General features: G+C 35.1%; 2 protein-coding genes across 2 annotated transcripts in view; both read left to right on the top strand.

Annotated features, from left to right (window-relative positions):
* The window catches only part of NEK5 (NIMA related kinase 5), a 107347-nt gene extending 97550 nt beyond the window's left edge, over positions 1-9797 (top strand). The window contains exon 23 of the mRNA XM_063103469.1: positions 9530-9797. Coding sequence (XP_062959539.1) covers positions 9530-9797 — 268 coding nt within the window. The remainder of the gene's footprint in view (positions 1-9529) is intronic.
* On the top strand, positions 6223-6570 carry LOC134382668 (AP-1 complex subunit sigma-2-like). The gene has a single exon (XM_063103398.1). It carries the CDS (start codon positions 6223-6225, stop codon positions 6568-6570), a length of 348 nt encoding a protein of 115 aa, XP_062959468.1.
* Positions 9798-12991: the final 3194 nt, after the last annotated feature.

The following is a 12991-nucleotide window of genomic DNA, read 5'->3' as shown; positions in this document are numbered from 1 at the left end:
CCATATGAACATTAGAATCAGCTTTTCTAGCAAAGGAAGAAGGAAAGGAGGAGAGAGTTTTCTCAGCCTCCTTTGTACCAGTAGAATTTTGGAGTCCAATGGCCTTTTGTCATTTTGTACTGTCTCTGTCCCTTTCAGTCCAACCTGGCTCTGTTTCTGCCTGTATATTTCTTTCAAAAATCTTTTAGGTCTCTGCAACTCTTTCTGGAATTCCCTTCATTAGACAAAAGCCAGACCCACAAATCTTTTTAAGAGATAAGCACTTCTCTGTCTTGGGCTTTTGCTTAAGACTGCTGAGAGACAACAACCTTAAGTTTCCTAGAAACCCTACTGTTGGAGAATAATTTTGAGACTCATCCATGTTGTTGCATATATTGATAATTCATTGATTTTTTACTGCTAAAAAAATGTTAGCAAATTTGTTTATATATTCACTTGTTAATGGGCATGTGTTTGGGTATCCAGTTTGGGGCTATTATAAATAAAATTGCTGTGACTATTTCTGTACATGTCTTTGTGTAGGCATAAATTTTTGTTTCTTGTGGATAAATACCTAGGAGTGGAATGGTTGAGCATGGTAGGTGAATGTTCAAGTTTTTAAGAAATTGCCAAACTGTTTTCCAAAGTGGTTATGTAAGAAAATAGCCTAAGTGATTGATTTTTCAGGAATAGCTTAACAAAAGTTGTTTAACTGCCTCAACCTGTTCCCAGAGAGTTCCTGAACAGAGGTCAGAAACAGCATGTCACCCTTGAGAAATGACTTCTCAAGATGGTGGCTAGTCACCAGCCCCTTGTTCTCTTTACTTCCTGGTTCTTCGCCCTTCTCAGAACTTTTGGTGAGCCTTTTTCTGCAGGCTTATCCTGAGCCGTCAGACAAAGGAAAGCCTTATGAGGAAATAATAAAACTTAGGTGACGTCTGGGAAGATTGTATACTCCATAGTAGTCAGCCAATGAGGAACTCGGGGAGGGACTTGTGCCCTAGGGAATAAATTGCTTCTTGTAACCATTTTGGTTGTGCCTGCCCATCAGACACCCAGACACCCGATCTTGCAAGACTGCTATTAAAGACTTGCTTCGCTGTACCTTGTGTCTCTGTATCCATTCTTTGGCATTGGACAGGTAAGGGTATTTCTCACAGTTATGCCATTTTATATTCCTATGAACAGTGTGTGAAAGTTCCAGTTGCTCTTCATATTTACCAATACTTGGTGTGGTCAGTTTCTAAAATTTTATCCAATCTAATGGGTGTATAGAGGTGTCTTTATATTTTCTGAGTTATAGAAATTATTTATATATCCTTGCTACCAGTTCTTTGTCAGATATCTACTTTGCCAATATTTTCTCAGTTTCTTGGTTTTGTTATTCATTATCTTATGATTCAAGTTTGATGTTTTTAATCAATTTTTTAATCACTTTTAAAAAAAAAAAATCAGGATTTTTGACTTACTTGCCTATGGACAGAGACCATCATTTACATTTTGGTAATTAAAAAAAAATTTACTGGGACTCTCTTAATATTGAGTTACAGGGTCAATTTTATGTTTGTTACAAATGCATATGTTTACTATTTTGGGAGTACATAGGTTCTATATAATTATCTATTACATCAGCTTAAACATTTTTTTAAAATGTTCTGTAGGCTTTTTTTTTTTTCCTTTTTCACTTCCTGATAGAGGTGCATTAAAATCTTTAACTATGTTTGTAGTTTTGACGATTTTTCCTTATAATTCTATCTCCTTTTCAATACACTTTAAATATGCACAAGCCATGTTCTAATTTATGATTGTTATATCAATTTGGTGAAATGTCTCTTTCTTACATTATGTATTGTCATATTTTGTCCCTATTTAATGCTGTTTGCCTTAAATTCTATTTTATCTGGATACTGCTATTTCAACTTCTTTAATTCTTTATTTTTTAGTATTTTTATGACATTTTTTGATTTTTTTATTTTCATCTTTTTTTGTGGTTTAATTATATGTTCCTTATATAGTACATATAGCTGCTTGATATGCTACTCCTGTGATAATGTCTTTTAATTAGTTTAATTTAGTAACATTGATTATAATTATTGACATATTTGAGTTTCACTCTCCTATATCATTTTGGTTTTCTTTTTCTTTTCTTTTTTTTTTTTTTTTTGTCCTTTTCATGACCGGCACTCAGCCAGTGAGTGCACTGGCCAGTTCTATATAGGATCCGAACCCGCGGCGGGAGCGTCGCAGCGCTCCCAGTGCCGCACTCTACCAAGTGCGCCACGGGCTCGGCCCTATCATTTTGGTTTTCTATTTGCCATCATTTCTCTTTTTCTTTTTCCCTTCTTTCCTAATCTTTCATTAAGCTGAAAAACTTTTCTATATTATTCTTTTTTTCTATACCAATTTTGAAGATATACATTATGTTTCTATTTTTTTAACAGTTATCTTTTATTCACTACCTACAAATTGATCTAACAAATTCAAAATTTCCTCAGTTTCCTTCCTTCCTGCCAAATGTGATAAGCACAATTTAAGTATCCACTGAAACTCTTCATCCTGATATTTTATATTATTATAAATTGGTTTAAAAAACTGTTTTATTGTGGAAAACTTCAAACATAGTACAAGTAGAATAGCATAATGAACCCTTATGTATCCATCATCCAGGTTTAACAATTATCAACACTGTTTCTTTTCTCCCCCCACATCCTGCCACATGTTTGTTTTTTTGTGTTTTTATTTTTTATTTTTTGTAACTGGGATATTTTAAATATCAAGCATCAAATCATTTAATCTAATTTTTATCTTTTTAAAATAAAAAATGTTATATATATAAAATATGTATATATTTTTAATTCTCAAACTTAACTGAATTTACCAATGTAGTTTATCATTTTCTGAACTTGCCATGGTTTTTTCCTATCCCATGCTTTCTCTCTGATTTCATTTTTCTTTTTGTTGATGTATATCCTTTAATAATTATTTATGATAGGTCAGTGGGTGGTAAACTTTCTTACTCTTTGCATATCAAAAATTAACTTTTATTTTGCCCTCAATCTTCAGCATTAATTTTGCTGATCATATAATTTTAGGTTGAGAATCATTTTTTTCCTGGTCTCTGTTATTGTTGGTGAGAAATCTGCTATCATCTCATTATTTTTCCTTTATAGATATTCTAACTTTCTCCCTGACATTTTCATAATTTTCTTTTTATCTTTTAAGTTCTTATGTTTCACTGTGGTATGTCTAGGTCTGGAAATGTCTTTTATCCTGATTGCTTCACTTTCTTTTGAGAACCTATGACTTTCTTTCGTTCTGAAAAAATGTTTACCTATTATTTCTCCAAGTATTGCTTTTCTTATTTTTTTTCTATTTACCATTTTGGCCCTCTGATGAGATATATTTTAGAGCTTTTCAGTCTATCCTCAACAATAACTAATTGTACTTTCATATTTTTTATTCTCCTCTTTATTCCATTCCAGGTGAATTCTTGAATACCATCTAATCTTATCTGGGCCTCATATATTGAGTTTTTAATTTAAATAATGATATATTTCATGCCCAAGATAATTGTTCTTTCTTATATTCATATGTTCTTGTTTCATTATTGCATAATTATAATTATTTCCCATAATTAAAAAAAAATGGATGCTGTGCTTTAATTTTTCTCTTTGAGCATACTTATTACTTTAGGAGCTTTATCAAAATCCTCCATAAAAATAATTTCATCTGGAGTTAGTTTATAGTCCAACTTTTTAAAAAAAATTTTGTGCCCATCTGTCTCATTATTAGATTTATTCATGTGTTTTGGAATTTTGGGTTGTGGGCTTATTTTGTTTGAAAGGGTTAAAAAATTTTTTTCCTTTCTTCCCTTCCTCACCCTGTGAACCTCCTACATATATAATGTTTTCTTCATTGGGTCTCCCTCCATTCTTGCTTGCTGGAACTGTTGAAGAGAAGGTAGTCTAGAAAAATATCCCAGTAATGTAGCTTGTCTGTTTGGCTCAATCTGTGGGAGAAAAATTCTCCCCAAGAAGTTTATAACCATGAATTTAACTTCACTTGGGTTTGGAGTTTGAATTACAATACTTGGATGGTCGGGTCGGCCCGTGGCTCACTCGGGAGAGTGCGGTGCTGATAACATCAAGGCCACGGGTTCGGATCCTATATAGGGATGGCCGGTTAGCTCACTGGGTGAGCGTGGTGCTGACAATACCAAGCAAAGGGTTGAGATCCCCTTACTGGTCATCTATAAAAAAAAAAAACAACAAAAAAAGCCAATACTTGGATGGTCTGGAAACATCTACATTGAGAAATTAATCTTAAAATTAAGGGATGGTAAGTACTTCTGAGATCTCTAGAAGAAGTAAATCTAAAACATTCTGGAAGGATAAACATTGGATTTTCTCACTGAAGCTCCACTGAAGATGAGCTCACAATTGAAAATTTAAAAGTAGAATCCACTGTGAGAGTTAGCAAATACAACAATTAGCTGAATTAGACCATAAAGAACTTCAGATAATATAATTATCCTATGAAAACTATAATATTGTATATTTAAAATTATTTAATTAAAATAAAAAATCAATACATGAGAAATAAGCAGTCCCTCAACAAAGAGCAGGAAGATCATATCAGTCTGTTTAGGCTGTGTGTTAGTCTATTTCTGTTGCTTATAACAAAACATATGGAACTGGGTAATTTAGCAAGAAAATGAAATATATAGCTTACAGTTTCAGAGGCTGGGAAGTCCAAAGTCCAGGGAACATATCTGGTGAAGGCTTTCTTTGATGGTGACTTCAGCGATGGAGGGGAATCACACTGCAAAAATGGTAGCTCAGAGAGAGCAAGGGAGACAGACTTTCCTCTCCTTTTAAAGCCCTCAGAACCATGCACCGACCACCATTTTTAATCCATTCGCTATGGCATGGTCCTGCAATCTAATCACCTCTTCAAGCCTCCACCTTACAATTACCATAATAGGATTTCCCACCCTTTTAACAGTCACAGTTAGGGCCACGTTTTTTTTTTATTTTAAAAAGATGACCAGTAAGGGGATCTTAACCCTTGGCTTGGTGTTGTCATCACCACGCTGGCTTGGTGTTGTCAGCACCACGCTGGCTTGGTGTTGTCAGCACCACGCTCTCCCAAGTGAGCTAACTGGCCATCCCTATATAGAGATCTGAACTCATGGCCTTGGTGTTATCAGCATCAGGCTCTCCCAAGCGAGCCACAGGCTGGCCCTAGGGCCACGTTTCTAATACATAAAACTTGGAGGACACTATTCAAGCTTCAGTGAGTTTTGGGGGGACGTAATTCAATCAACCTCAGGCTGCTTTAACAAAATACCTCAGAATACGTAACTCTCATAAGTAACAGAAATTTACTTCTTACAGTTCTAGATTCTGGGAAGTACAAGATCAAGGTGCCAGCACATTTGGTATCTGGTGAGGGCTAGCTCTTGGCTTCATAGACAGCCCCTTCTAGCTGTGTCCTAATGTGGCGGAAGGGCAAACAAGATCCCTCAGGCCTCTTTTTTAAAGGCACTAATCCCATTAATAAGGGCTCAGTCCTCATGACCTAATCACCTCCTAAAGGACCCCCATCTCTTAGTACTATCACATTGGGGATTAGGTTTCAATATATAAATTTTGGTGGGGGGGAGAGACATAAACATTAAGATCATTGCAAAGATTTTGATAATTAACTAGAACTTCTGGAAGTTTTAAAAATCTACTAGTGGAAATTAAAATTCAGCAAATGGTTTAAAAAACAATATGTACAGTTAATTAAGGAATTAACTAGAAGATAGGTCTGAGAAAAAAATGATGGAAACTGTGAAAGAGGAGTTAAGGCCCGAAGTTCCAATATACGAGGGTACTTCAAAAGTTTGTGGAAATAATTGTATTATCTTTGAATTCTATTTTTCCACAAATTTTTTGAAGTACCCTAGTTCCAGAAGAGAATAGAGGAAAACAATATTCAAAGCAGTTACAGCTGAATTTTTTATAATTATTGAAAGCCATGGCTCGTCCTTTCTTGGAAATAAAACAATTACCAAGCAGCAACAATGAAAGGAAATTCACACCTAGACATGTCATAACTCAAATTGTGGGGCAATGGGGGCTTCCCCTCAGCCACTGCTGCTGCTGCGGCTGGCTGGGCCCTGCCAAGCTCGCGGGCCTTGGCTGCGCTGCAGTTTATATTGCTTTTTAGTTGTCGGAGAAAGCTTCCACTGCAGAAATGGTATGTCCCACTATCAAAGAGAAGAAAAAGATCACAAGAGAACTTGTTCAAATTGTTTTAGCACAGAAACCTAAATGTGCAGCTTCCTTGAGTGGCAAGATTCTGAAGAACGTTTACGAAAGATATGCTAGTCTGTATTTTTGCTGTGAAGATCAGGACAATGAGCTAATTACCCTAGAAATAATTCTTCATTATGTGGAATTACTTGACAAGTATTTTGGCAGTGTGTGTGAACTTGATATCATCTTTAATTTTAAGAAGGAGTATTTTACTTTGGATGGGTTTCTCCTGGGAGGGGAAGTTAAGGAAACATCCAAGAAAAATGTCCTTAAAGCAATTGAATAGGACGATCTATTGCAGAAGCCATGTCATGAGTATTTTAATGTCCCTGTGTATTAAATGACTACTCATTGAGTATGCAGAATTTCACAGAGGAAACAGCTGATATACACATATAAGAAAATATCCTCAGCTTGGTGACTGGTTAGCTCATATAATAATAATAGAACATTTCAGAACTAGTACCTTTATGATTGTATTATTTTTCCTGTTCCTGTTCCTCTTTTCTGTTTAAATTTTCTTAATATAGCTTATTCCTGTCCACAACTGATTTAATTTCATCTTGACAAAATATGGCCTATGAATGTTTTGAGTGATACTTGATCTTAATTTCATCCATATTGTCCTTAATGAACCATCTATGATTAATCTTGTAAGAGGAAAACCTGGCAATCATTAAAATGTTTACTAAAAAAAATACATATAAGTGGAAATAAGCAGTGCCATAATATATACAGTGTGGTTTGGTCTTCAAATATTGGGAGAAAAAAAAAAGAAATTGTATTTAGTGTGATTGATTATCTTACAGTCTATATGAGCTAATGTATTCTAATGTATCACATAAAAGTGTATGTGGAAATAATTCAAGAAAGTTAAATTATGCTGTTATATAATATTTATGGTTAAAATATTCAGTTTTTAAGAAACTCTTTAGTGCCACATTTATTGAGTCACGTTTGTGCTATATAATAATATTGAACACTTCCTTTAAGAACATCTAAAAGCTATGTTGGAAAAGTCTCTTTTGCAATATCTGTTGCCTAATAGTAACCCTTTCAAAGTATTAATACTGAGTTTATTTATATAGTTCAAAAATTCTAACGTTCAGTTTCAGTACTTTAATACTTTTTTTTACTAGTTATGGGTTTCTAATATATTAAGTCTTCATTTAAATACTTAGTACTTTGTTAATTATGGCTTTGTTTCTGAGTATTAAAACCATTAATATTGATCACTATTGTATGCCCTTTTAATAAAACATGCAGCATATTTTATTATAAAAGGAAAAGTATCAAATAAGTAATTGTTTATATTTAGACAGTTTAAAGCCTGAATTAAGTAAGTTGTCATTAAACAATAACTTCAGAAGATGCTTGAACTGGTTTACCACTGAAAGAAGACCTATGCCAATGAGTTTTGATGGAACTTAGTACTAGGCATGTATACAGATCAGTTATTTCCATTCTTACCATTCTTGCTGTAATGCACTGCTTTTGAAGCACCTAGATATGCTATCAAATGAGAAATGTAGCATCATTCATTCAAAGCATTGGGAAACATTGGTCTTTCATTTCCACTTTTTTCCTCCATCCCTCCCCCCTCAATTTTATTCATCTGGTTTTAATGCTACATAAATATGCCTTGTCTCATGCCTGTTTGCTTTGAATGCTGTGTGCTGAGCTGTAACAAAATGTTGCCTCTTTTATTGTCTATACACAGCTGCTTGCTTTAAACTAGATTCTGAAATAGCTTTCCTTGCATGGCTAAAATAAAAGTATTGCATGTAAAAAAAAGAAAGAAAGAAACTGCAGAGGAACCAAGGGAAGATCTGTATAAAGCACATACCTCAGGAATATAACTTAATAAATGGGAACCATGATTAACTGGTCCACCCCAAATTTATGGTCTCCAGTTTTCGAGCGGTCCTCTGTGATGCCTGGTCCTGCTGTGCTCCGTCAGCTTGCTTCCCTGTGTTGCAGCCCTTCCAAACCCTCATCCCTCAGCTCACCCCCACCCACCTCGCTCTCATCATGTGACTGTTCCTCCTTCTTCACAGAGATAGTATGTGGTTTGTAGGTGGAATCATCTTTTTCTAGCTCTGTAACTTCTCTATATCCACGTAAGTCTACTTCTTCTCTCTTCCTATCTTCCTTCTTTTAGGAAAAACTGTCTCCCTTCCTTCTTTTAGGAAAAACTGTCTCCCTTCCTGCTGAAAGCCCATCCTTCCATGCATTCTCTAAAACCCAACCTCTTCTCAGTGACCTTGTTCCTGTCAGTTATCCCACCTTTCTCCTGTTTTAAATGTCTATTACCTACTTTCCCTTAGCATATGAACATGCCCAAATCTCTCTTATTTTAAAAAAACGATTGCCCTTATGTTTTCTAGATAGCACCATCCCTCTCAGAGCCGGGCTCCCTGAAAAAGAGTTTAAGCTCAGTGTTCACCTTTCTCACCTCCCATTGCTTTCCTGATCTACTGTACATTGGCTCCAGCTGCATGGCGGTCCTCTGAATATTCTCTCAAAGCGCATCTCTTACCTCGAAATTGCCCAATCAGATCACCATTTCTCAGTCTTCGTCTTATTTGTCTGTTCCCTTGGCTTTCATGGTACACACTTTCTTGGCTCTTACTAGCTCTTTCTGTCTCCTTCACTTACCACTTATATGTATTAGTGATCTTTGAGATAGTTTTCTTAGTCTCCTGCTCTTTTCCTTTCTAAAAATGCTAATGTTGCAGCCTGAGACAAAATTTCAATTCTTGGTTCTACTAATTAGTAGCGATGAGACCTTGGACACATTTTTTACCAACCTCTCAAAGCCTTAGTTTCTTTATTTATAATTTGATGAAGATAATGTCAACCTCAAAGTATTATAGTATTAAATGAAAAATAGTTTGTGTAAGTGGCCCAGGACCGTGACTGGCATATAGTAAAGTCTTAATATATGGTAGCTGTTTTATTATTTTTCTTTTTTTCTCTTCTTTCTTCTTCTCTTAAACATAAGAGTAGATGGTTATTAATAAATGTAATACAGGTTGTTGAAACAAGTGCAACTGAACAGAAGACTGATTCTCCCAACATTGGTTATTACCCTTAGAAAAACCAGACTGATATAATAAGCAATTTATTAACTAAATTTCATATTGCTCAAGTGGGGGTGGGGAATGAGAAGGGAGGCTAGTTTTCATATGTATTCTTCAGTGCTTTGATATCCTGATGTTGATTTTCACTGTTCGTTATTTTAGAAATTTTGAAGATTCTGAAGATGAGTTGAGAGAAGTAATAGAATCCCTAGAAAAACTCGCTATTTCCAAAGAGGAAGAAAAAAGAGAAGAGGCTTCCGGTTCCTCTAAGGCCTCTGAAAAATCAGGAGAAAGAGAGGGGATAAGCATGCCAAAATCTGAGGGATTAAATGAAGGTGTGGAAAGTGTTTCTGCTCCATCTAATGACGAGATTTGTATTGTTGATGAAGACCAAGGAACATTAACAACCAGTCAAGATATACAAGTGTGATTATTGTACCTTTTCTTACATAAGTTAGCATCTATTAAATATAGTATTTGTTTAGGTACAAATCATAAATATTCACTTGTTTTAAGGGTTTTCTAGTAATCCCAAATATTTATTAATTTTCTTTCAGTTTAGACAATAGAACTAACTTTTGGGTGTAGAAACTAATATTTTTACTTTACAGTTTCTATTAAGAAGTCTTTCAGATACTATAAGTGTTAGGCAGAATAATGTGGCTCAACACTCTCGTCCAAAAGGTGTTGCATCCTAATCCCTAGAATTTGTGGCTATGTTGTTACGGCAAAGGGAAATTAAGGTTGCTGATAGAATTGTTTGCTGGTCAGCTGACCATAAATTGGGAGGTTAGCTGGGATTATCCAGGTGGGCCCAATGTAATCACAGCAGTCTTTAAAAGTGCAAGGGGAAGGGGCCACAGCCAAGGAATGCAGGCAGCCTCTAGAATCTGGGAAAGGCAAGGAAATGGAGTCTCTGTAGAAGCCTCCAGAAGGAACACAGCCCTGCTGATATCTTGTTTTTAGCCTTATGAGATCCATTTCAGACTTCTGGCCTACAAAACTAGTAGGTCAGAAAAATAATAAATTTGTGTTGTGAATATTTAAAATGTTCTCACCAGTTACTTTCAAACTAGGTAACACATGGTCTTAAGAGACTGGAGCATCATTAATTCTGCAACTCATTTAGTGGTCACTGTATACATGTTTTTTTATTTGCAGGATGTTATTTGGTTTACACATAGTAAATCTACTAGTGTCTTCATGTAACCCTCACTCTGAAGAGTATTTGAAAGCATGGGAAATGAAACATGGTTCCTGAAAATCCCAAAGATCCAAAGACCAAATCAATTAATGGCAAAACAAAATAACTTTTTTTAAGGATGATGATTAAGGATAAGCATATCAGATTTGCTCCCTTGACAAAATGCTTGGCTAAAGTCTCTTTTAGTTAATAGCCACCAAGCCTTATTATTCATTCTAAGATTTTTGAATTCTTTGCTGTATTACAAAGTATTCATCGTGATAAGTACACATATCTGCAAGGTGTTGCAACTTGTTTCAGTCCCTAATTCACCTTACTCATTTTATACACATTATTACCTAAATTATGTTCTTAAGGCACAGCTCTGATTATTTCACTTCGGTTTTAGGTTTGGCTGCATCTGTCTATACCTGCATGTTTTTAGAATAATTTTTTTTTTTTTAGAAAAACCAGCCTCTTGCTATGTGTATAGTTATTAAACTGATCATTCCTTAAATACTACCAGTAAGTGTATCAACCCTTCAAGCTTCCAAGTGTCTTAAAACATTTACATATAGTCTAAGTGAGCACATAGCACTAGAGTATTGTGACTGATGCTTCTCCAAAATCAAGGGTGGCCTTAGATTTAGGGCAGGGAAAGAGGAAAGAGAGTTAGCAGAGAAGCAGTGGGAGAGGTGGGGTCAATTACAGGGACATAATTTGCCTCTAGAAACTTGCATTAAGTTGTTGTGGTAGTTATGTAATAGAAGTAGCTTTTCTGTTGTACTTGTTGACAGGTTTAGCACAGACATTTATTCATACCAGAGTCCTGAAGCCTAGGGTACATTTACATAATTAAATATAAATATTCCGAAAGCATTGATAATTACTCTGGTTTCTATCTCACAATTTTGCCTATAAAATGACCTTGTAAAACACCCTGAAAATTGTGAAAATAAAGTGTATGAAGCTCTGCAGTCTTTTGGGCTACATGTGGGGTACAAAAGGCACCATATTGGGCAAAGTATCCAAGATAATGAAAAGTCACTTCTTTAAATCATATTTAGATTCAAATACATTTTGTATCTATTAGATCTAAATCATATTTCCATACAAATAGATTATTATACAAAGACTATGTAATACATATAGTACACAACTGGAATGTGAATCCCCACTGCTGTGGGTTCAAAACATAGCATACTTGGACCATTCAAAAGCGACATCTTAGAGGAGTAATAGTCACTGAGAAGTTCTCCAGACAGTAGTTGACATACTGCTTTGACACTTCACAGTATCAGTCATCCAGGAAAAACAAAAAAAAAAACCCCCAAAACATGTAATACCACATTAGGAACATGTTAATGTATACGTAAATTATATTTTCCAATGATATGTTTGTGATAAATGAAAATTATTTTGAAGAAATAAGCTTAAAAATGTTTTATGGAAGTCCATAATGCTATCTTCCTTCAGTACATCCTCTACTTGCTCTGTCCATTTAAATTTCTTTATCTTTAGTCCCATAATTTTGTGTAGATGGGGAGGCTGAATGGGCAATAGTATGAATCTTACCTCAGAGACTTAGCTATTAAATAAGAACTGGGTCGGAAGTCAGAACGCCCAAGTTATAGTCCTGATTCTCTCATTAAAGTGTGACACTGAAGGAGTCTACTAAGTTCTTTTAAATTGTTCTTGTCTGCAAAGCTGAAAATAAGAGAAAACTGGACTAGAGAAATTTGTAGTGTTTCTTCTAGCACCAATTTCCACCAGTCTTTCTTTTCTAAATTGAATAATCTCCAACACAAAGCTACAAGGTCTATCAGAACACCCTGGGACTGTTTTTCTGCTTTTTGATCTGATGACAGAAGATGGTCTGCAGATGAATCAACAACATAATCGGGAGTAGATAATGAAGCTAGCCAGCTTAATGAATGGTTGAGAGGAGATTGCAAAGCAATAAGATACCTCTTTCACTTGCCCCTGAAACACAAAGCTGAATCAGACTGTGAAAGGGTCAATTCACTGAACCAGAGGAAATTGATTATGTATACAGAAAATGCCAACAAAAGTTGTAGGTTTTTATACTGGCACACACACATATATATTCACTTTTCTATGCTAGTTATTCAGGATAAAAGTTGTATTACATTTACACCAATTCCTAGCTACTGGCATAGTAACCAAGAATCTAGAGTTGTAATGCATTGATAAAATTACAGAAGATATTTACTATATATTGTTACCTTTAATTAAAGTAATTTCTGTAATTTTCAAAGTAATATCACATACTTTCCATCTCAGTATCACAACCGTAAAAAGTAGTGAGGACAGGTATTAACATCTCCAGATTATAGATGAAGTATCTGAGGCTCAGAAAGATTAAGGAGCAGCTTTAGTGTCAGAAGGTCAGATGTTTGTAAACGATGAAGCTGAGGTCA

The sequence above is a fragment of the Cynocephalus volans genome, chromosome 7, assembly GCF_027409185.1.
Source record: "Cynocephalus volans isolate mCynVol1 chromosome 7, mCynVol1.pri, whole genome shotgun sequence".
NCBI lineage: Eukaryota > Metazoa > Chordata > Mammalia > Dermoptera > Cynocephalidae > Cynocephalus > Cynocephalus volans.
This window is presented reverse-complemented; position numbering and strand designations above follow the sequence as displayed.